At 41.5% G+C, this 24,336-nt stretch overlaps 1 protein-coding gene across 3 annotated transcripts in view; it reads right to left on the bottom strand.

The window, feature by feature from the left end:
- The window catches only part of LOC131233855 (chaperone protein dnaJ A7A, chloroplastic-like), a 37,032-nt gene extending 17,961 nt beyond the window's left edge, over positions 1–19,071 (bottom strand). The window contains exons 1-5 of one of the 3 annotated variants that reach the window (XM_058230677.1): positions 18,865–19,071; positions 12,698–12,883; positions 10,874–11,015; positions 10,032–10,089; positions 2,225–2,267 (exon numbers count right to left, since the gene is read on the bottom strand). In XM_058230677.1, coding sequence (XP_058086660.1) covers positions 2,225–2,267; positions 10,032–10,089; positions 10,874–11,015; positions 12,698–12,825 — 371 coding nt within the window. In that variant the 5' untranslated portion in view covers positions 12,826–12,883; positions 18,865–19,071. The remainder of the gene's footprint in view (positions 1–2,224; positions 2,268–10,031; positions 10,090–10,873; positions 11,016–12,697; positions 12,884–18,864) is intronic. The other 2 variants (XM_058230685.1, XM_058230692.1) reach the window with 2 other exon arrangements.
- Between the last annotated feature and the right edge of the window lie 5,265 nt (positions 19,072–24,336).

Raw genomic sequence — 24,336 nt, 5'->3', positions numbered from 1 at the left:
TTTTTTTCTTTGTTGTTTCCTGCAATGGGATTCAAAACCTTAGTGGTGCAATGCCTCTAGAACCCCTTTCGTCCTACTCCATTGGGTTTCAAGTGGAGTGATTCTGCATATTTGTTCTTTTCTTTTACTGTTATTACTTATTTTGCTGATTATTGAGTTGATTGGAGGTACATTGTGGCATTCAAATCTTCATGCTTCTAGTTAGATTTCATCTCTAGGGATGGGAGCATGGTTTTTCCATTTATCCTCCTACTAGACTTCTAATCTTCCTTGTGACCCAAGTCAGACCAAGACCAGGATAGGAATGGTTATCCTGACCCAATGACCCAGTGCAAATGATGCCCAAATATGTTACACTTGAAACAACCAAGGCCCACTCCTCCATGATTGGGAGTCTTGACCATAACCCCCTTCCCTCACCACAGCTTGGTTCTCCAATTGTATGTATGTAACACATGCCATCAATTCATGAACTCGTGTAGCTCTGCATGCTTCGACTGCCCTGGGTGAATATCTAGCTTTTGAAGAGGAGATCTTGCATATGTGAAGATAAAGAAGAAGAAGAGACAAGGTAGTAAGAAAGTGCCCAAATCTGAGAAGAAAGTGGAACAGAAGTGGGCCCAAAACAGACCACACAGCCCAAGAGCAGAGGTATATCAATAGCTTTGAAAAAAATGACATCTGGTACAATCAATTGGAAGCACCGGATAGTGCTGACATCAGTATCTCAAAAAAGAAAGGAGCCTGTTTGGCAGTCTTCTAGAAAGAGGAGCTTGTTTGGTAGTCTTCTAGAAGGCTCTAAGCCTCCTCATTGGTTAACACATGGATCCCACTGTGTTGGCAAAGAATTACTTGAGGTTAATTTAGCTTGAATTAGGGTCTTGATTTTAAAGGGAATTATAAGGGCTGACAATATTCGGCCAAGCGTTAAAACCAAATCAACCCAATATTGGAAATTATAGTTTTAGTAGATATAAAAGGATTGGTTTGCAGCCACAGGCCAGAGAATCTTACGAAGTTTCCTCTTGGAAGACAGTTTCAGACGTTTTTGGGAGTTCAGGCTTTGTAAACCCCTCATATTTCTTTGTTGAAGATCCTTCTATCCACTTAGGTGTAAGCACATGATAATCAAGTGTGCATTTCCTATTTGTGGAATGGATAAATCTGATCACTAATCCTACTTTCGAGCAATGGGATTTGGGAATCAATTCATGGTTGCTGGAAATTATTCCATATTGCAGGAAAACCATTATAGATGCCAGAACCTGTGTTGAGGTATTGGATTTGCATTGGGATACTTAAAAATCGTGATAAAGTTGCAGGGAATTGGTTAAAGCCGCTAGATTTTTAATTTATTTGCTGATTTTATGGTAGAGTTCCTGCAACTATTAATCCGTTGTGGAAATTTCTAGCATACTATTGGATCAACATTGCAGTTGATCAGAACCAACTAATGTAATGTAAGTATAGATGTCGGTTGAAACCCAAGACAAGTATTTCACCATCAGATAGAAATTCAAAGCAGAAAATGGAACCAATTTACTGAGGATGTACCAAACCAATCATGGTTAGAACATAAGCCTTCCTAATAAACATAAAAAATGATTCACCGGTTTAAGATACTAGCAGATGGCAAGTCAAAAATGATGAAGTGTTGGAAATCTGTAAATACCCATGCAAAAGCTGGACGAAAGGAAAGTGTAACATGGCCATTAAGATATTTGCACAAAGAAAGCTTCAAATTGATTAATTTAAAAATAGAAAAAGATATTTGCATACTGTTTACTGCTCCAAACAAACAATATCAACTCACCAAAGGCCCTGTTTGGTAGACACCTAAAAAATGAGTTGATTTCATTTTAGTTAACAGTAACTATGCATTAGCGATCTTGATCTCTAATAGATAATGAGTTCATGTTAAAAGTGATTATGTAATATAGACAACAATCTCTAATACATAATTATTGTTAACTAAAATGAGATGAACACAATTTTGCATCTACCAAACAGGTACTAAATGTGTCAAATAAAATTGCAGATTCAACTAAACAGAAAATGTGAAGTAGAATTGCTTAGTCTATTTGTTCCTAATATAAAGAAGCATGAGAATTAACCTCTTTTAAGACTGAGATTATTGGCATTGTTAAGCCAGCATTTATTACATGATTAGAAAGCCATAGCATGGATCTAAGCAAAAATTGTAATATTGCAAATTCCAACTCACTTGTTGACATCTGGATGATAACTCCTCGCAAGTTTCCTATAAGCTGAAGATCCAACAAAAGATAAAATATCATCAACATTTTATTAATCAAATGAATATTGTAGCTTGAAAATAGCTTTTTTCCTTCTAAGTTAAAAGTGAATAAGGTAAATAAATAAATAAACCAAACCAGAAAGAAGGAAAAGAAAAAAATAGTAGTGAATGTAACAAGCAATCACATTAAGGCAATATGCACATCCAAAAATGGAATATAAAACGCAATATGTAGGATCCCATTGCTTTATGTAAGGAATTTGAGAAGCTCTTGCTAAAACTTTAGTACTGCTGTGAAGTGAGCAGATAGCAGCTTTCCATGATTCGTGACAAATGCATTGAGATAAAAATCCTTATAGGGCTATTTAGCATGAGTAAGTTTAAAAAAGAAAAACAAATAAATAACAGGCAGTAGCAGTGATATGGTGAGAGCTATCACAAAATAGAAAAACATTTTAGGATATTCCTCAAGCATTGATGGTGCTCAAAAATCAAATGGCTTAGGCTAAATGGAGCAAATTCTTCATGGTGCACTTTTTTTAAATTTTTTTCTTTTTTCTTATGAGGAATGAAAATTTATTAAAGAAACGAAAAGGATAGAAAAACAAAAAGGTGGATATTGAAACACCAACACAACGTCCACAAAAGACAAAGCAAAACTTAACAAGAAGCGAGCCGAATGCACCCAAAAAAAAAAAAAAAAGACAGCCCAAAATACCCCAGCATGAACACACACAACAAATTAATGCAAGTAAACCACAGAGAGACTTACACACACTCACACACTGTAACACCCCGTACTTTCCAATACTCAGGTGTTACCTTTTAAACCCACGATTATTGAAACTCAAGACCAGTTAACCAAAATGACTTAACACGCACAGGGTAGGATTTCCAAGCGACGTTGAGACAATCCGCCATGACCCTAGAGACTCAGTTTACACTCCACACCAGTCAAGGAGGTAAACATGATCGAATCACTTAGGTCCAATAAGTTTCTAAGACAACTTGTGTTAACAATATTCTAAAAACTCAATCCACGGAAGTCAGTGGGTAACCAACAAAGTATCCCTGTGTTTTAGACACGTATTTAACCGTTGGGAAGAAATATCGAACCCATCTGACCGTCAGATCGCGTCATATGGGCCAAATACAGCCCCAAGAGGTGTGTAGCGGCCCACCTGGGCCTCACATGTGCCCCAAACTGGGCCGGGGCTCCTATATAGGGACCCCTAAGCAAATAAACGGTGTAGATTTATCACGAACATCACAGTAGACCCCACACGCGATGCATGTGCAACATGTACCACCACGCGTGAGGTGCACCAAGCCAAGCTTACTCGGTCAAACAGCTTTGACCGAGCAACAACACAAAAAGAAGAAAATTTTTAAAAAACCTTCCGCCATTTGAAATTTCAAACTGGGAGATTTTCAAACCCCAAAGTGGACCACCCTGGCCACTTTCCAAACAATCCAAACCGTCCATTTTACTCACGTGGGTCCACTGAACAAAACGGTATAGGGTCCTTGACCCATGCATTGAAACAACAAAGATCAGCCCCAACCGTCCATTTCCTTCATGTACGGCTGAGATTTAATAAGAGGGGCCATCAGATGACTTGTTGGGCAAGCCAACATCCCATGGACCAAAGGTTATCAGCACTCCTCTTTGCCAGCTGAGAAGAGTCTTTTCACAGCCCAAAATTGGCTGACAACTAAGAAGGAAGAAAAAAGAGACTCTCCTTTTGGTTAGCAATAGTTGTCACGCTTGTGACCGTCCAATGGACCACGTGGCTTCATCTCAGCCCTCCCAAGTGGAAGGTACGAGATAAGATAAGCAACTCTCTCATCTCATGAGATAGAGAGGAGAAATCGAAATATTCTCATGAGATAAAGCCAAGCATCCCTTAGGGTCCGAAAAGTGGACCCCACACCACTTATGGGACCCATCCAGACCGATCAAACGGTCTGGATTACCCTGAGAACCCTTAAATAAAAAATCACCATTGTTGGGTGGGTTATCTTCCTCAAAAACTCACCCAACCACCAACTTAAGATGGGCCCCACCTGGCCCAGAAGTTGTACCTATAAGTAGCCCTGGATGCCACCAAGGCATCCCCAAACGTGGATGGGCCCCATGCAAGCTCTCTCTTCAATCCCAACCATTGAGTGTGGAGAGTTTTTGCCAATCGTCGGCCTCTCCTCTCCTTGCCTATAAAAGGGGAGGTTCAGCTCTCCCAGATTTACTCAGAAAGTGAGGAGAAGGAGAGAAGGAAAGAAAAAAAAAAAAAAAACAGAGAGAAAAGAGAGAAAAAGAGAGTGAAGGAGTGGACGTGATCAGCCAGGTAAAACGGCCCAACTCCGTTTGTATTCTTCTTCCATTTCTCCTTCATTTTTCTTATGAATGCCATCCATGATTGATGGGCCACACACGCGTGACCATCCATCTGTGTGGACCCCACGTGAAGTGTGTGTTATATCTCAACTGTCCATTCCGTTGACGCCAACGAATTCTGTGGGACCCCCCGCACGATGTATATGCTTCGTCTATACCGTCCATCAGTAGAACCTATGACGTCAGCAAGTTTCGTGGGACCCACCAGATGTATGGGTTTCATCCACGAGATGGACGGTGGCCAGCAAGCTTGGACACTATTTTAAAAAAAATGATATTAATATATACTATATATATATATATGGTGGGTCCTACGTGGAACCCACCTGTGAAGAGTTTGGTTGGTGTACGTATACACCAGCTATATAGCAGTTGTGGTGACATCCCAAGTTCTGGGGGTCCCACGTATGTTGTATATGCTCATCCCTGCCACGTGGGGCCACCTTGAGGTGTGTGTGAGACCAGTGGGCCACACCGTAATGTATATGTTATATCCAACCGTCTATCAGGTGGGCCGCACCACAAGGCTATGGGCCACACACTGTATAAGCAGGTGGGCCACACACTGTATAAGCAGGTGGGCCACACACTAACAGTAGGCGGGCTGCATAAAGCAATAGGCCGCACCTGAGTTTCGAACCTCAATGGGCCCTGCTGCAAGCCGCAATGGGCCCTGTGCATTTTAGTGTAGGACACACCACATAACGGTGGGCCTCATCTTAGGTCAGCATGGGCCGAACCAAGCCCAGACTTGGGCCAAAGACGGCTCGGTCCGGCCCAAACACTTAGGTTTAATTTGGACCCAACAATTGGGCCAAAACAGGCCCAGTTCAGCCCATAGTTGATGATGAGCTTGAGCCCAGTAGGGCCACCTTGTTTGGATAAGTATATGATGGGCCTGGTAACTTTAATACAAGCCCAAATCTCCCCCATAATGAGCCCTATAAGTCCTATACACTTTCAATGAATTAGGAACCTTGAAACACTTATCTGATATGGGCCGTTAAATCGAAAATGACAACTAGGAAATTCCTTGTTTGGTGTTGGGCCGCTAGACGCACAAGAGAACTTGGATCAAGAACGCGAACACAACCCTACAAGTGATGATTCTTCCCCTTGAGCTTTCCATTTTCCCATTAGCATAAGTTATAGTTTTTATTTTAATTTATAGTTGATATCTCTATTTCATAGTCACATGTGTTAATTGTTGGAATTGAATTGCTACATTACATGCTTAATGTTTATACTGCATATTTATTCATGCTTGTGGATTATCTGTGGATTGCTTATGGAACTTGAACTGGTACATCAGTGGGAAACCCCCACTTATACATGTACACCCATACTTGAGATGTAACCCGACTGGTTGTGACTGAAATGGACCTTCGGCTTAGTGGTTATTGAATAGTGGTTTAAATTGACCATTAATGTGAGCCTACCATCCAGGGTTGTTGTGTCTAAGTGACTTTCAAGGATGGTCTTTTATCGCATGGTTTCGATACTCGCCCTATGTGGCCTATTTTGATAATTGCCCTACGTGGCTTGTTTTGATATCGCCCTATGAGGCTTCGTTCTGGTATTTTCCCTATATGGGTTCGATGTTTTTATCGTGCAACCCTATAATGGTAAGCCCCATATACTGTAATATGATTGGCCACTAGTTGACGGGTTCCATTAAATATCCTAAGATGGTAGCCTCATATTACAGTATATGGGGCTTACCATTGCAGGGTTACACGATAAAAACATCGAACTCATATAAGGAAAATACCAGAACAAAGCCTCATAAGGCAATTATCAAAATAGGTCACATAGGGCGAGTATCAAAACCATGCGATAAAAGACCATCCTTGAAAGTCACTTAGACACAACAACCCTGGATAGTAGGCCCACATCAATGGTCAATTTAAACCACCATTCAATAACCACTAAGCCGAAGGTCCATTTCAGTCACAACCAGTCGGGTTACATCTCAAGTATGGGTGTACATGTATAAGTGGGGGTTTCCCACTGATGTACCAGTTCAAGTTCCATAAGCAATCCACAGATAATCCGCATGCATGAATAAATATGCAGGATAAACATTAAGCATGTAATGTAGCAATTCAATTCCAACAATTAACACATGTGACTATGAAATGGAGATATCAACTATAAATTAAAATAAAAACTATAACTTAAGCTAATGGGAAAATGGAAAGCTCAAGGGGAAGAATCATCACTTGTAGGGTTGTGTTCGCGTTCTTGATCCAAGTTCTCTTGTGCGTCTAGCGGCCCAACACCAAGCAAGGAATTTCCTGGTTGTCATTTTCGATTTAACGGCCCATATCAGATAAGTGTTTCAAGGTTCCTAATTCATTGAAAGTGTATAAGACTTATAGGGTTCATTATGGGGGAGATTTGGGCTTGAATTAAAGTGACCAGGCCCATCATATACTTATCCAAACAAGGTGGCCCTACTGGGCTCAAGCTCATCATCAACTATGGGCTGAATTGGGCCTGTTTTGGCCCAATTGTTGGGTCCAAATTAAACCCAAGTGTTTGGGCCGGACCGGGCCGTCTCTGGCCCAAGTCTGGGCTTGGTTCGGCCCATGCTGACCTAAGATGAGGCCCACTGTGGCTTACAGCAGGGCCCACTGAGGTTCAAAACTCAGGTGCGGCCTACTGCTTTATGCAGCCCGCCTACTGTTAGTGTGTGGCCCACCAACACGTATGTTGTGGCCCACCTGCTTATACAGTGTGGCCCACAGCCTTGTGGTGCGGCCCACCTGATAGACGGTTGGATATAACATATACATTACGGTGTGGCCCACTGGTCTCACACACACCTCAAGGTGGCCCCAAGTGGCAGGGATGAGCATATACAACATACGTGGGACCCCCAGAACTTGGGACGTCACCATAGCTGCTATATAGCTGGTGTATACGTACACCAGCCAACCTCTTCACAGGTGGGTTCCACGTAGGACCCAATATAATATAATATATATATATATATATATATATATATATATATATTATTAATATCATTTTTTTTAATAGCGTCCAAGCCTGCTGGCCACCGTCCAGATGGACGGGAGGCGTGGATGAAACCCATACATCTGGTGGGTCCCACGGAACTTGCTGACGTCATAGGGTCCATTGATGGACGGTATAGATGAAGCATATACATCGTGCGGTGGGTCCCACAGAATTCGCTGGCGTTAACAGAATGGACGGTTGAGATATAACACACTTCACGTGGGGTCCACACAGATGGATGGTCAAGATAAATCCCACACATCACGTGGGGTCCACGCGTGCGTGGCCCATCAATCATGGATGGCATTCATAAGAAAAATGAAGGAGAAATAGAAGAACACAAACGGAGTTGAGCTGTTTTACCTGGCTGATCACATCCACTCCTTCACTCTCTTTCTCTCTTTTCTCTCTTTTTTTTTCTTTCCTTCTCTCCTTCCCCTCACTTTCTAAGTAAATCTGGGAGAGCTGAACCTCCCCTTTTATAGGCAGGGAGAGGAGAGGCCGACGGTTGGCAAAAACTCTCCACACTCAATGGTTGGGATTGAAGAGAGAGCTTGCATGGGGCCCATCCACGTTTGGGGATGCATTGGTGGCATCCAGGGCTACCTATAGGTACAACTTCTAGGCCAGGTGGGGCCCATCTTAAGTTGGTGGTTGGGTGGGTTTTTGAGGAAGATGACTCACACAACAATGCTGGATTTTTATTCAGGGGTTCTCAGGGTAATCCAGACCGTTTGATCGGTCTGGATGGGTCCCATAAGTGGTGTGGGGTCCACTTTTCGAACCCAAGAGATGCTTGGCTCCACCTCATGAGAATCTTCCGATTTCTCCTTTCTATCTCATGAGATGAGAGAGTTACTTATGTCATCTCGTACCTTCCACTTGGGAGGGCTGAGATGAAGCCACGTGGTCCATTGGACGGTCACAAGCGTGACGGCCATTGCTAACCAAAAGGAGAAATTCTCTTTTTTCTTCCTTCTTAGTTGTCAGCCATTTTTGGGCTGTGAGAAGACTCTTCTCAGCTAGCAAAGAGAAGTGTTGATAACCTCTGGTCCATGGGATGTTGGCTTGCCCAACAAGCCATCTGATGGCCCCTCTTATTAAATCTCAGCCCTACATGAAGGAAATAGACGGTTGGGGCTGATCTTTGTTGTTTCAATGCATGGGTCAAGGACCCTATACCATTTTGTTCAGTGGACCCACGTGAGTAAAATGGACGGTTTGGATCCTTTGGAAAGTGGCCAAGGTGGTCCACTTTGGGGTTTGAAAATCTCCCGGTTTGAAATTTCAAATGGCGGGAGGATTTTTGAAAATTTTCTTCTTTTTGTGTTGTTGCTCGGTCAAAGCTATTTGACCGAGTAAGCTTGGCTAGGCGCACCTCACGCGTGGTAGTACATGTTGCACATGCATCGCATGTGGGGTCTACTGTGATGTTCGTGATAAATCTACACCGTTTATTTACTTAGGGGTCCCTATATAGGGGCCCCGACCCAGTTTGGGGCACATGTGAGGCCCAAGTGGGCCGCTACACACCTCTTGGGGCTGTATTTGGCCCATATGACGCGATCTGACGGCCAGATGGGTTCGATATTTGTTTCCAATGGTTAAATACGTGTCTAAAACACGGGGATACTTTGTTGGTTACCCACTGACTTCCGTGGATTGAGTTTTTAGAATATTGCTAACACAAGTCGTCTTAGAAACTGATTGGACCTAAGTGATTCGATCATGCTTACCTCCTTGACTGGTGTGGAGTGTAAACTGAGTCTCCAGGGTCATGGCGGATTGTCTCAACGTCGCTTGGAAATCCTACCCTGTGCGTGTTAAGTCATTTTGGTTAACTGGTCTTGAGTTTCAATAATCGTGGGTTTAAAAGGTAACACCCGAGTATTGGAAAGTACGGGGTGTTACACACACACACACCCACACACACAGACTTGAATGTGGTTAACTGGTCTTGAGTTTCAATAATCGTGGGTTTAAAAGGTAACACCCGACTATTGGAAAGTACGGGGTGTTACACACACACACACCCACACCCACACACACAGACTTGAATGTAAGAAGTAATACATAATCTAGAAAGCGAGAGTTGAAGTAGAGGAAAAATGTGCACAAACAGTACAACTGTATGTGTGCACCTTTAGATAGCAAGTGGGCACCATATTGTTGTTGATACAACTGTGCATTTTCTCCCCAGGAAAATATTTTAGATCAATTAACTAGTGGAAATAAGAGTAATAAATCTAACTGGCAATAGAATAACTCAATATGTAGAAATAACATGGGAAAATAGATGAAACCTTTGAAGAACATAAAAGAACCAAGGGAAAAGGGGGGGAGGGGGGAAGCACTTACCACTTTTTATTTCAGATTTACTAGCATTTTTTGACACACCAAGGACAGAATAGTAATCCTGTGCATCAGAAAAGCAAACATTACTTCTTGAGATCAGAAAAGTTGTAAGACGCGGTGAGCATTCAAACATTACTTCAAGTTGTAAGACGCAGTGAGCATTCCTATACAGTACTACCCAAAGTTGAAACAACACAAACAATGACCATTAAACATTAGGGCTGCAACTTGGGTTTGGGTCAAGCTGAACCCAACTGACCCAACCTAAGTTATGGTCAGGTTATCAGGATCCTCGCACTGGTTAGGGTCGGATAACTCCAGCCCATCAGAAAAGCAAACAATACTACTTGAGATCACAAGTTGTAAGATACAGTGAGCATTCCAATATCCAAAGTTGAAACAACAAATATATTGACTATTAAACATTAGGGCTGCAACTTGGGTTCGGGTTGACCCGAACCCAACCAAGCTAACCCGAGTTCCAGTAGGGTTGGTCGGGTTGTCACGGTGCTCAGGTTGGGTTAGGGTTGGACAACTCCAACTCAATTTGAAATCGGGTTGGGTACAGGTTGAGCAAATTCGGGTCAAGTTAGGTCGGGTTTGGAATAATCACATGTATCTGGGTCGGGTTGGGTCAGTTTAGGGTTGAGCATATAGGAATTCAGGTGGGGTTCAGGTCAGGAACCTCATGTTGGAATTCGTGTTGGGTCAGGTTGCGGTTGGGTCCTCTTTAGGTCGGTTTAAGCCTCAACGCAACCCACCGAGTTGCATCCGTATTAAACATACAACACCACAATCAAGGTTTCCATCCAAAGGCATATGAGAAACAAAACAAATTTACTCACACTGTCAGCTCTAACAACTAGTCTTGCTCCCCTACGGCGATGACAATTTTGAGATGATCCCATATTAAACAAGGCATGTAGAGAATCTTGAGTATATATGCTCGCAAACGATGATGCCAAATATTTTTCCTTGCTTGAGAAGCTGCACATAGTACAATAATGAGTGCACAACTTTAGATAAAATCTATAGTATGGAACTTCATCTAGAAAATGAGATTGACTTGAAATAAAACATAACCTTTAAAGGACGAGGGCAAATCAACAAGATCATTGTCTCAAAGATTTAAACTATCCAATATTTACTGTTCCATTTCTGAATGTTGGTGACTAAGACAACAAATGATATAGAAAAGCAACTCAACAAGGAATAACTTATCAAAACACATTTACATAATAAATTACCAAAACACATTTTTACATAACGAAATCTCCAAATCATATCTAAAATTTGTTTCTCCTTTGCCTCTCGATGAAGATTCGATTGTATAGAGAGTTCACAGTCCAGGTATCTTTTCGGTTAGATCTGTTTACAACTGCTCTCCAAGCCTCCCAACTCAACTTCTATTCAGTACCACCATTGGTCTTATGGCGCTCCTCCTAGTGTAGCAGCTTTCATTTGGCTCGTGGGTAGGAAAAGGGTTTTAACCATCAATTACATGCAAAAGAGATCTCTCATCCTCCCTAATAAATGTTTGATGTGTATAAAAGACGCAAAGACGATCGACCACCTCTTCATTCATTGCCCCTTCGTCTCCACTATTTGGGATCACTTCATAGCGTTCTTTCATGTTTCTTGGGCTATGCCAAATTCAGTTGCTGACCTCTTATGGGCTTGGCACGGAAGTAGTATGGGAAAGTCTCTTAAAGCAATTTGGAGGCTTATTATGATGGAAATTCTGTGGTTTTTATGGAAGGAGCGGAATGATCGGTACTTTCAGAACAAGGCTTTCTCTGTGGAAGGGATTATTTGTAAGCAGTGGTGGAATGGGCTGCATACGTGAAAGCAGCAAAAATTGTTGATCATTCCTCCGTTTTTTGTCTAGTCTTGGGCTTTATTCTTTTCTCGCCTTTCCGCGAGTCTTTTAAAAATTTTCATGTTACCTCTCAAAAGTAAAAAATAAAAATAAACAGAAAATGAAACAATTTAAACACTGTGAGTGATACCCTTGAATCCACAGTTGGCATTGTCTATATAAATAGCTCTCAACTCTTTTGTGCACAAGCAATTTGGGGAGGCAATATTTTCTAGCTAGCACAATGCGAATGATTCACAGATGCAGAGGATCCAAACTGTCCACTTTTCAGGTGGACCACAATAATGGTGTGAATCTGAACAGTTGCTCAACTTTTCCAACACGGACTATCAAATTTCTCACCATTGACCATAATGAAACTAAATTATTTTTAGATATCATACCAATAGGCCCGAAAACAATGCAATAGGAAAAGTGACACACCTACCGAAAAAAGAACTAGTGAACATGTTTAAAAACAACACCCAAATAAGACCCAAGTACTAAGTAGATGATTAAACTCGAAATGTTTCAATAACCTAGAACGACGAGAAACTACAAAAGCAAGCATTACTTTTAAAAGTATCCACGACCAAAAAGGATATCTGCATAGAACACACTACAGAAATGGTAACCAGTAAACTTGTATTACCACGCTCAATGAGACAAGGCATGAAGGACAAAAACCAAGAAAATGAACCATAAAAAGGCCAAACCAGATATACAACATCTAGATAACTGCAAATTAGGGGCGGAATCAAGCAATATAAATTAACATATTAGGTGGCAAAGTAGTGAGAGAAATGCTCACCCAAATTGGGATGTCAGGAACTTATTTGTGACACAACATGCCATGGCTCGTGGAGATGGTCTTGACATTACTTGAGGTTGAACCCCCCACTGTGCAACCCATGTGCCTCCAAATGGTATAATGGCCATTGAAAATTCTTTAACGAAATATAGGACGAGAAAAAACCAGTTTGTCCTTGCTGCCCTGCTGCCAACCAAAGACAAAAGCTTAGTCAAAAGTTTTTACCAAAACAAAGTTCCAAAGAATCTCAAAGCAAGGCAATGAAGAAAATAAAAATTTTAATTAAAGAGAGAGAGAGAGAGAGAGAGAGAGAGAGAGAGAGAAACTAATCAAGTCAACCATGCTTTAAATATAAATGGCCATGCAAAAGAAAAAAACCAAACTGCAACTTTGCAAGTAGGGCTCACCCCCACAGCATCACCATATTCCCAACCGATGCTCAACATGCCTCATGGAGGAAGAGACTGTCTCTTTTTAATTTTTTGCGTATTCAGCGGGTGATCCCAAGTTCTATGAAGACTCCAAGATTTGGATGGTGGAATGACGATGCAAGACAATTAACCACTTGCTCTGAAAGCTCGAACTGATAGAGCATGGCGAATTAATCCGTTTATCTCATAGCCCATGCCCCACATACATGGATTAGGTCCTCGACTGAACCCTCCTTGTGGACCCCAAATCAATGGGTTCCGCCCCCTTGTGGGCCCCAAATCACATGGGTTATGCCTCACACGAGCCACCCGCCTCACACAGGCCCTATATGATGCAGGACAATTAACCACTTGCTCTAAAAGCTCAAATTGTTAGAGCATGGCGAATTAATCTCTTCATCTCATGGCCCAGGCCCCAAATCAATAGGTTAGATCCACTGCTGAAACCTCCCCGTGGGCCCCAAATCCATGGGTTCCACCCTCTCGTGGGCCCCAAATCCATGGGCTCTGCCTCACACAAGCCACCCGCCTCCACAGGCCCCAAATCCATGGGTTATGCGGGTCACCCAGCCCGAGTGTGCCCCCGCATCCCACGGGCCACCCCACTCGAGCCCGGTGTGAAAATGCTCACGCATTAATCACCCCCAGTGAGGAGTCTCAAACACAAGACCTCCCGCTCTGATACCAATTTGATGCAGGACAATTAACCACATGCTCTAAAAGCTCGAACTGTTAGAGCATAGCGAATTAATCCCTTGATCTCATAGCCCAGGCCTCAAATTCATGGGTTAGGTCCTCTGCCAAAACCTCCCCGTGGACCCCAAATCCATGGGTTCTGCCCTCTTATGGGCCCCAAATCCATGGGCTCTGCCTCACACGAGCCACCCACCTCCACGGGCTCCAAATTCATGGGTTATGCGGGCCACCCAGCCCGAGCATGCCCCTGCATCCCACAGGCCACCCCACTCGAGCCCCGTGTGAAAATGCCCCCGCATTACCATATCATATGGGTTCCGCAAGCCACCCACCCCAAGTGTGCCCCCGCATCCCACAGGCCACCCCACTCGAGCCTAGTGTGAAAATGCCCCTGCATTAATCACCCTGGTGAGGAGTCTCGAACACGAGACCTCTTGCTCTGATACCAATTTGATGAATGACAATTAACCACTTGCTCTAAAAGCTCAAACTGATAGAGCATGGCGAATTAATCCCTTTATCTCATATAGCCCAGGCCCCTCATCCATGGGTTAGGTCATCAGTCGAACCCTCCTCATGGGCTACAAATCCATGGATTTCGTACCCTCATGAGCCCCAAATCACATGAATTCCACCTCACACAAGCCACCCGCCTCACATGGGTTCCACAGGCCACCCACTCCGAGTGTGCTCCCGCATCCCACAGGCCAACCCACTCGATCCCAGTGTGAAAATGCCCATGCATTAAATGGTGCCACTTCCTCCATCGACAAGTTGATCTGAAAACTCTCTTCAAGCAGAATGTTGTAATGCATCTGACTTGAAAGGGACAATAGCTTCTTTTTTTCAGAAATGAAAGCTAAATTGGTGATTTTCAAGGAAGCTTTACACACATATCCTCAAATTTTCAGGACTGATTGTCCATTATGACTCTTGTTTTGCAGAGGGCTCCACTTTGTTTAAAAGAGCTACAATCATTATCTTCAGCTAAGCCCACTTGTAGTTGACGGGGATCCAATTGATATCATTCAGTGGGCAAAGACCGGTATGTTCTCATGGAGGGTCGTAAACTAGCCGAGTTAAGGGGTCTAAGTGCCAATCTCGAAGTCTTTGTCTAATGCATAGATATGAAATATCGGAATCGTATCGGTCGACAAAGCTTTATCATATATGTATTGGCAAAAGACGACACGTGATACGAGGTTGTATTAGCCGGTGTTTTAAGTATCGACGATATCGGCCGATATATCCCACGATATATCTTGTATCCCACCGATGCGATACAAAATGCACCAGTGGGATATATCCCACATGTTCGATCTGGTGAGGATTTTTTATCCCTTTTTCTGTAAATCATGGTAAATTAGTGTCAAATTGTTACAAATCCATGATTTTTCATAAAACATGAAAAATCATGGAAAATCATGAATTAAGAGCTTCAATTTTGAGATTTGGAGGAGATGGGCCGAATTGCGGAAAATTGAAAAAAAAATCCCAATTTCTATCAAATCGGTTGCAATCTTTGTGTCCAAACATAAAATCAAACATGTATGTAACATGATCTAATGATTCTTCTTTTGCTTTTAAATGTATTGCTTTTATTTCCACATGTCTTCTTACATTTATAAATTATATGAATAGACTTTGAATATACTTGCATTAATTCAGTTAGACAACGCATAAATTAGGACCCCATACAAAGAAAACCCATCATGTGCACTTGTTTTTTGTAATGTTTTAATTTATAAGTGTGTATTGGTGTCTTTTTTAACAATCATTGAAGTTTCATTGAAAAATTCAACCAATTACCCAATGTTTCCCCATGTTTCCAACAATAGTGATACATTATGTGATACAGCCGATATATCCCATGTGATAACCGATACGTATCCGTATCCCAATGGTGCAATACATAAAGTGATACCGATATTTCAAACATTGGTATCAGCCCAATACGAAACAACTAACCCATATCAGCCTGTATTGGCTAATTCGAGCCATATCGACACCTATACGAAAAGCCCAATTTTCAATGTTTTCCAAAATTTCACTCGTCTCCTCTTCTTTTTTCATTTAAATCACGGAAGAAGCTTCAAAACTCATTTGAAGCTTAGATCAAGACCTATTTTGGGATCAAAACAAATTACTTGAATAGGATTGGACAAATTGAACGAAGTGGACCATTATGTGAAAAATCGAAAAGAGGGGTAAACCTTCACTTTCTTTTTTATATTTTCTTCTTTTGTTGTATTTCAATGTAATGGGCCCTAGTCCACCAAATCATGCTTGATTTTCGTTCAATTGGGGCCCATTTATAACACCAAGAAGCGCGTGAAAATACAATGAAGAATATTACCGTCCTACTTGAGTAGTAAAGGCCTTGAATCCACAAGATAGTTTCTTGAATCAACAAGAAAAAAGAGAGAAAACTCAAATAGTTTTATTGAAAAAAATCTAATGTCTAATTTTATGATTTCTCGATTACACCACTAATAAAAGGGGCGGGGGGGAACCTAATTTGAAATTACCCAAAATAGCAAAATTCTAACCCTAATATAAATTACCCAAAATAGTAAAATTCATCTAAAGCCTAATTTGGCAAAAATAAAAGGTCCAAATAAACCTTAGCGGAGGAATCTTAGCAAGATCAGAAGTGATTTCCAAAAATGATGGAAATCTAAAACTCTAAAAATAAGGAAATGCAACAAAAATCGAAATTGCTAAAAATAGTAATTTTTTGGTAAAATCTCGATTTTGAACTGGAGGCATGCTTTTTCTCGCGAAACGGACAGATGCGACCCACTATGTGGGTAGGTTGACCCCGGATCACTTATTAGGGTAAAGATTGATAGGTCGTATGTCCCATAACAATGCCCATATCAAAAGATATGGCTGATTTACGATCCACACTTAAAATGGCAATTTCTCTCTATCTAGATTGAATTTCTTCGAACTGGACGCGTCAAGGGCCCAATTACATCATGCCCTACGTAAGACTGGGCTTGAACCTGAAGGACTACTCCCGCTTCTGTTTGGCCATTTTTTGGTCCAATCATATGCTAGGAATGTATTTGTGCCACATCCTACACCAATTTAGTTGACCTTCAACAAGTCAAACAAACAGACAACATTCTCATCAAAAAATGCTCCGATACACCATCATATGCATGTCCAAAATATTTTAAAAAATAAAAGAGATTGAGTCTTGAATATCCTATCATTCTCTTTTTTTTCTGCTATTTTCTTTAATTCTTTGGCTTAAAAAAATCGACCGATACAGGCTGATATTGTCTGATAAGGACTGATATAGATACGCGACACCGTATCGTATTGTTTTTTGGCCAGACCGATACACTCCCCGATACCGATATTCAGAACCATGGTCTCATGTGCACCATGAAGCAAATTGAGAAGTTGACAACCTTACCAAAGGAGTCAAAAGGAATTATCTTATCATTATACACTGTCATATAGGTTGATGGGAGGTGTGCTAATCAGCATTTTGAGGCACGAGTGACCCTTTCATTCTCTGCCTTGTTTGTCTAATCTTCTTTCGATAAAAATTCTTCATTATCCATTTAAAAAAGAAAAATGTACGTTCCAAATCTAGCACAGTGATAATTGGCAACATGCTAACATTAGAAAGGATTAGCACACTGACATATTTTATCAAAAACAACAGCCACTTTGTTGAACAAAGATACTATAGACGAGTAGGAATCAACCTAAGAAAATCAATGGCAGCAAGGTTTAGGGCTGTTTGTATGTACTTAAAATCATCATTTGTATTGTGAATAATAATTCTTAAATCATGAATGTATGAAACCTATAAAATAGATGTAGTGCTTCATATTCATATTCAGAGACTATGAGTTACTCTTCAACCAATCCTCAAAGCTAACCACGCGAACCATCACACCCACATTTTTCAACATGCACTATTATGCATGAATCACAATAGAGAGATAGAGAAAGATAGCAGACTGTGGCAGACAACACATCCAAAATGCATATAGGGTCTTATTGGATGCTCAACCAAACTTAGTCGGATGATCCTTTGAATCTAGTGCCGCTCCCGCTTCAAATCACACTTCAGAATTCCATTCCCAATCCCGCTTCTTAGCCATTTATACTTGCTAACATTTTGAAACAGACGCTTTCTTGCTCCCATACCCAAATCCGTTGTCGCTTCACTTCGAGCTTAGTACAGCTATAGACTGAACTGAATTGCGACTCACTCATCATTGAGGAAATGAAAAAGTCGTGATGGCACCATTGATAATTATAATAATAAAACAAACTCCTCACTGCAATCCCCCACATTTCAAGTTGGAGAGGAAACAATCATAGTTGAAATTTTGAGGCTTGTCCAGCATATGAACATAGTAGGGCCAGCCCCAATACTGGCCATCATCAGATTGTTTTGCAATTCGATTTGATTGAGTATCCAAACACAGTCGTAATTTACCAAGTTAAAGAAAATCCCCCTATTGAACTCCCACATACTCTACTCGCCTATTATGATACTGCCCTAAAGAGACAATCCCCTCATTTTGCTCACAACTGGCATCCTCAAACTCCCCTGGCATTCTGTACTCTGGAAGAAGAAAATAAACTGCCCAGTTTCTTAGAATTCTATTTACAAATTGCCACCACACGGACAAATGCCGGTCGAAACTTATTCCATTTGGGTTTCTTACTTTCCGAAGATCGCCTCATTTCCTTGCCATTCTTTCACGCGCAAACCACTTTCGGGATTAAGAAGAAGCCATGTTTTGCTGTAATTCCAAGAAATCAATCCCAAGATGAATTTCATCCACCTCGTCTCATGGAGAATCGGAAAGAAAGTGTATTGAACTTGGATTTCTAGTTCTTGAGACTATAAAAAAAAAAAAATCAAATACCGAAAACCTAATACCAACCAAGATACGAGATTCTAGCATTGGGTTATTTCAATTACAAGAAAATAAATCCAAATTCCTTCTTGGAAAGAAGAAACCCATACAAATTTAAGAATTTTCATGGGATTTCAGAACTTACCTTTTCTGCTGTGGCTTCGTCTCTTCCTTTCTTTGTGTGTATCTCTCTCTCTCTCTCTCTCTCTTCTTCTTCTTCTTCTTCTTCTTTGTGATGGAGCTTCGTTTCGAGTGCTACTGAGAGTCACGGAAGAGACGAGGGCTCGCTGAGATGAGAAAGAGAGGGCTGAAATGAGCAGGTGAAACTGCCGCCTTACCAGAGTCCGCCCAAGAGCCGAAGGAAACCTGATAAGTCGGATCGAGTTTTGATAATCCTACACGCACTTCCCTACATCCACTGCTCCGCATAGAGACATGTGCGAAATTTTCACACGCGTAAAAAATCCCATCCGTTCAGTCAGGCACGGAAACCCCGGGATTCATCTTAGTATCAAATATCAATCGGGTCCCCTCGCTAGGTGGCTTCCTTGTAACCGGAAAATGGACGGATAGAAAATGCTGCTGAATGTCCGCATTCTTCATATATACTGACAGAGAGTACGATTGGCCAGGGCATACAAAACGGTGGGTCTCTCCTGATGAACGGACAGGATATCGGATGCCAATGAAGTGTTGGCATCTCTGAGCGCGTGTAGCTATGTTAGTATCTGAGCTGAAGTACAGTGTTTTGTGGGGTCCGCTTTCCAGTACATGGTCTCATGATTGATGGTCCACGTGATCGATGGTCAAGATCCATGAACTGGAAAATTGAGTTGGGGTCCACTTGTTGGATGGTCCATATCCTTGATCAGGAGGACTTTTTATTATGAATGATCTAGACAGTCCATTTCATTGCCATGGATTGGATGGCTAGGATCATGGAATCAAAGTGATTCTTAAGGGGCATGGGGAAGTAGAGGGGGGGCCCACAAGATGAATGGTCACTATGTATTGCTAGAGCAATTTATCTGGTGGGCCACTTGAGAGGAGCAAGGGTCGTGCAGTGTTAATCTGGATGGAGCCAACTTGTAGGTTATCCGAGTCGTGTGACTCGTGTCCATCTGGAGCACAGGAGCTGCTTTTGGCATGATTCGGCCTAGTTTCTGGGTGGCTCGGTCAGGTTTCTCGGTCAGGCTCATGATTCGGACTGGCTATCTAATGGGCGCGTTTTGGTCGCTGCGTCCAAAGGAATATTTGGGCTGAAACAGCGTTTCCATGCAAATGGCAGTTGTCGCTGTTGTGCGGTTGGATACACTGCAAACCGTGCTTCCTTTCTAGATCCTCGAATAAGGGAGGCAGCTTCGGTGGATCCCTGACAGTGGGGCCTATATTGATGTATTTATCTTGTATCCAAGCCGTCCATCCGTTTTTTAATATTCTTTTAGGTTGTTATTAAAAGAATTCAGAAGATCCAAATTCCACGTGGACCACACCATAGGAAAAAGTGGTGAGTGACCGTTAAAAAATTCTTATAGGCCAAAAAAGTTTTGGATCAATCTGATATTTGTGTGGTATCTTCATTAAGTCTTTTTTAACCTTATCAACAGGTTGGATGGAAAATAAACATTCGGGTGGGCCTTAAGAAGTTTTTAATAGTAGGGGTTCAATCACCACTGTTTCCTGTGGTTGGGTCCACCTGAGATTTAGATCTGCTGAATTTTTGGGCTCATGATCTAAAATAAAGCTAAGTAAACAGATGAATGACGTGGAAATAAGATAAATACATCATGGTGAGCCCTATAGTCAGGGATGAAGGGCGTTGGAAATCTCTTTTGAGGAAGTACATCTAGGCAGGCCCTTAAATATCAATTTGGGCCTACGTACGGTTACAATGGTGGGCGTTTTCATCCCCAATGTTCCCTCTGGCGTGGCCCACTTGAGTTGTGGATGTGCCTCGTATTTGGGTTGTTCTCCTAAAATGAGCTGGTGAAATCAATGGACAGAGTTGATCAAACACAGACATCACAATGGGCCCACAAAGCGTGTTGTTGGGGGACTTCATGTAAGCTTAGGGGCCCACAAAGCTTTTTTTTTTGCATGGAGGGGGGTGTCCTATGGATTTCATATGGATTAATTTATTCAGGAATAGGCCCAAATCATGCTTTCAGTTCCAAGCCAAATCCAGCCCGTTGAAATCATAGAAAGGTCTGTCCTGAAGGGTGACGGGTCCACTGGTATGAATTATGGGATCTAGCCCATTCAAGGCAGGGCTTTCCTGATGATCGTCTCCAGACTCTTTTCGAACGGATAATCTCATGTCCCATGCCATTGCATGTCGTGTTTGTTTTACCTAAGTCATGGCTCAAGATCACCAGCATGATGGCCCCACATGCTGAGTGGATGATCATGGCACTGATTTGCCAAGTTGGGAATGTTGTGAACCATTAAAGATGTTCTTTTCAATGGCCCACATTCATCTGCAAGTTGGGATGTAGAAGTATGGGCCACCCAAGGTTATGAATACCCCACAGCTACCGTAATATGATAACAACATATCTGGAAACCATGGTTGGTTTATCCAGGCCATTGATCTGATGGCCCCTATCATGGAATTGCTCAGATCAAACCTTCTTAAATTTCAGTTAAGTCCATCCAGCCCAAAAGCCCAACAAACCAGCCCTACCCATAAACCCAACAATCCAGTCATCATACAACCCTAGGCCCAACATGGCCATGTCTGTTGACAATATTGGATTGATCAAAAGTAGGCTATGGCATCCGGTACCTGGATGGTTGATACTGCGTTTGTGATTATATGTTTCTTGATGGCCCATTTTCTAGTGGACGGTCAATATCAACCGATCATATTACAAGGTTAACACAGTTGGGCCAGCCTGGAGGTGAAGATTATTGTGGGTAGATGGATGAGATGGGGAGATGCTAGGACCAAAAGGCATGTGGGTGGATCACATCACACGAAAGCTGCTTTGGCTATGATAGCTGACCACCCTTCTAACTAGACAATCTAGCTAATCGACCTCCTTCCCTGTCATGGAGAAATCATCCATGTGATCTCCCCCTTCAATTATAGTCTTTGGGCCCACAAACTAAATGAACGCAACCGATAAAGGAATTGATAATTAATATAAAGGATCTCTCTCTCTCTCTCTCTCTCTCTCTCTCTCTCTCTCTCTCTCCCCCCTAACATATATGGTCTAGGGATTTTTACCACTAAATTCCTCAAGGAATTGGATTTTACCAAATAATGCCCTGAGGGGTGGTGTTTTATAAAGAGTGTAAATTATATTACAGCCCTCCTTTGTTTTTTCTCTGGAGCAAGAAATTGAAAGTTGTGGGACCTCATTGTATGTGTCTCACATGCAACCCGTCTATCATATGCACATCAAGCACATCAATATTATTATAAGATGAACCAAAAATAAGATTGATTCAATCATAAGGTGAGCCAATCCATAAAAAATAGTGTACAATATTTAAAATATTTCAATTCAAGTGATTGGCCTAATGTTTTGTATAAAACAGGTCCAATCAACGGTTTTATCCATTTATTTATTGCAGTGTGCACCAATGGTACCGTTACCTCCATAAACTTAGGGTGGTACTGGGTAGCTGTGAGGCCCACTTGATGTCTGCATTACATCCAACCCGTCCATCTGAATAAATAACCACCCAGTATCCAGAAACTAACACTATCCAGGCTAGATTAAGGGTTGAACAGCCTAGATTTCATATACAAACGACAATGGACTCACAAAAACCAAGGGTGGACATCCCCTGGCATAAATAAAACCGAATTAATCCTCTGCTCACCTAGGTCAAGAAAACCATAATTGTTGCAATCTAATTAGACCACATAATTACACATTGTATTTAATGCAGCAGTGCTGACAATGTCGATAATGACATGGACTAATCATAATGTAGGAAAGTATAATTTTTCTACTTGTGGCAAGAAGAGAATGCAGGTTCTTAAACGTTATATACTCAGCTCTTCGGTAGAGATTGTTTATTTCCTGGAGAAGTTTGTGATATGTTTGGTTGTTGCGGTCTATTTCATGAACAAGGATGTGATCCAAATGAGAATGTCCACATGGGAGATCTGCCTTGAATTGCCTAGGACCCTCAACAATCATTTCAACCGGATGATCCTAACCATCCCATCAATAGGTAAACAAATGGATGGTCTACATCGATCGAAATGAAACACTGATTATAATTTTAGAGCATACATAATGAGTCATACGTTAGATTACTACTTTGATAGAATAATCACTATGATGTAAAATAGATGGTCTGAATGGATCATGATGAAAGCGCTACCCATAAATCTAGACCATCCAAAGGTAATCACAAATCTAGATCTTCCATGATGGAGCCCAACTTTCATTGCACATGCCTTCAAAGAATGGCTACGATGAATTTCATGGTCTTTGATCAATGATAATGAAATGTGGGCCTGCTGCAGCTGTGTTTGACTGTGACAAATGAAAGAGAAGGTGCCATCATTTAAAACCTTTCTTACCTGGGATCCGTCCGTGCTGCAAGCGTGAGATGTTCAGAGTACTATACAGTCCATGGCATGACTCAGTCAGAACAAAAATATGGTAGACCCGTCTCTCTGCAGCACACGTTGCTACCTAAAGTATTAATCAGGACCGTTCTTTTAGCTTTCCATACTGTTGATAAAAAAATGGTTCAAAACAAACATCCATCAGATGATACAATCGCCATCATCAGCTGACGTCAGAAACCGATGGTATTTACCGGTCAGCAGTAATTAAGGAAGGATTAAAATAAAATAAAATTGATGGATGGATTTAAAGTTGAGATACATGAGTGGCCTACTTAGGGGTTCATTATTCTCCCCTTGAGGTCTAACATGGGACAAGACTTTGGTGATAGTTCACCACCATCTTAAAAGGTGGTGGCTCATCCTCTTTACACGTTGTATGCATGTAACGTCATCAGGACCACACAATAATTGCGAGGTACATTGTGGCAGGAGTTCTGATGGTAGATGGTGGTGCTGTCGCAACGCTATACCCGCGTGGGTTTCCATGCCAGGATTGTATATTGGATGATTTTTTGAACCATCCGTGTTGTGAATTACATGGCGCACTGGCCATCATGAGAAGTATTCGTAGAACGGCTCATTGTGGGCAAAATGTTTACACCAATCTTGACATGAACCAATGAGATGCTGCCATATGTACAACCTTATATACTAATACGATGAAATCTTATTATTTGTCCCGATGTGGCTCTTGGGCTCTTTTTTCTCTGCTATATGTCACCTATCAAAAGTAAAACAAGTAAAAGTTGTACACACGTATGTAGTTTTTTTTTTCTTTTTTTTTTTTAATTTTAAAAAGCCAAACACTATAAAAATAACACATAACCTTTACATGAGTCACATGTATGGTTCAGCAACATGATCGACAATTATATAATTCTATTACAATTTAGATATGCTTGGCAAGACCATCTCACAATGAAAATTTTTCAAAGGTAATTGGTGCTTTTATGACAACTATAAAGATTTGAGAAGCAAATTCTTCCTAAATTAAAAGAAAATTAAGATATGCTATTAGGAATT

The sequence above is a fragment of the Magnolia sinica genome, chromosome 2 (assembly GCF_029962835.1).
Source record: "Magnolia sinica isolate HGM2019 chromosome 2, MsV1, whole genome shotgun sequence".
NCBI lineage: Eukaryota > Viridiplantae > Streptophyta > Magnoliopsida > Magnoliales > Magnoliaceae > Magnolia > Magnolia sinica.
This window is presented reverse-complemented; position numbering and strand designations above follow the sequence as displayed.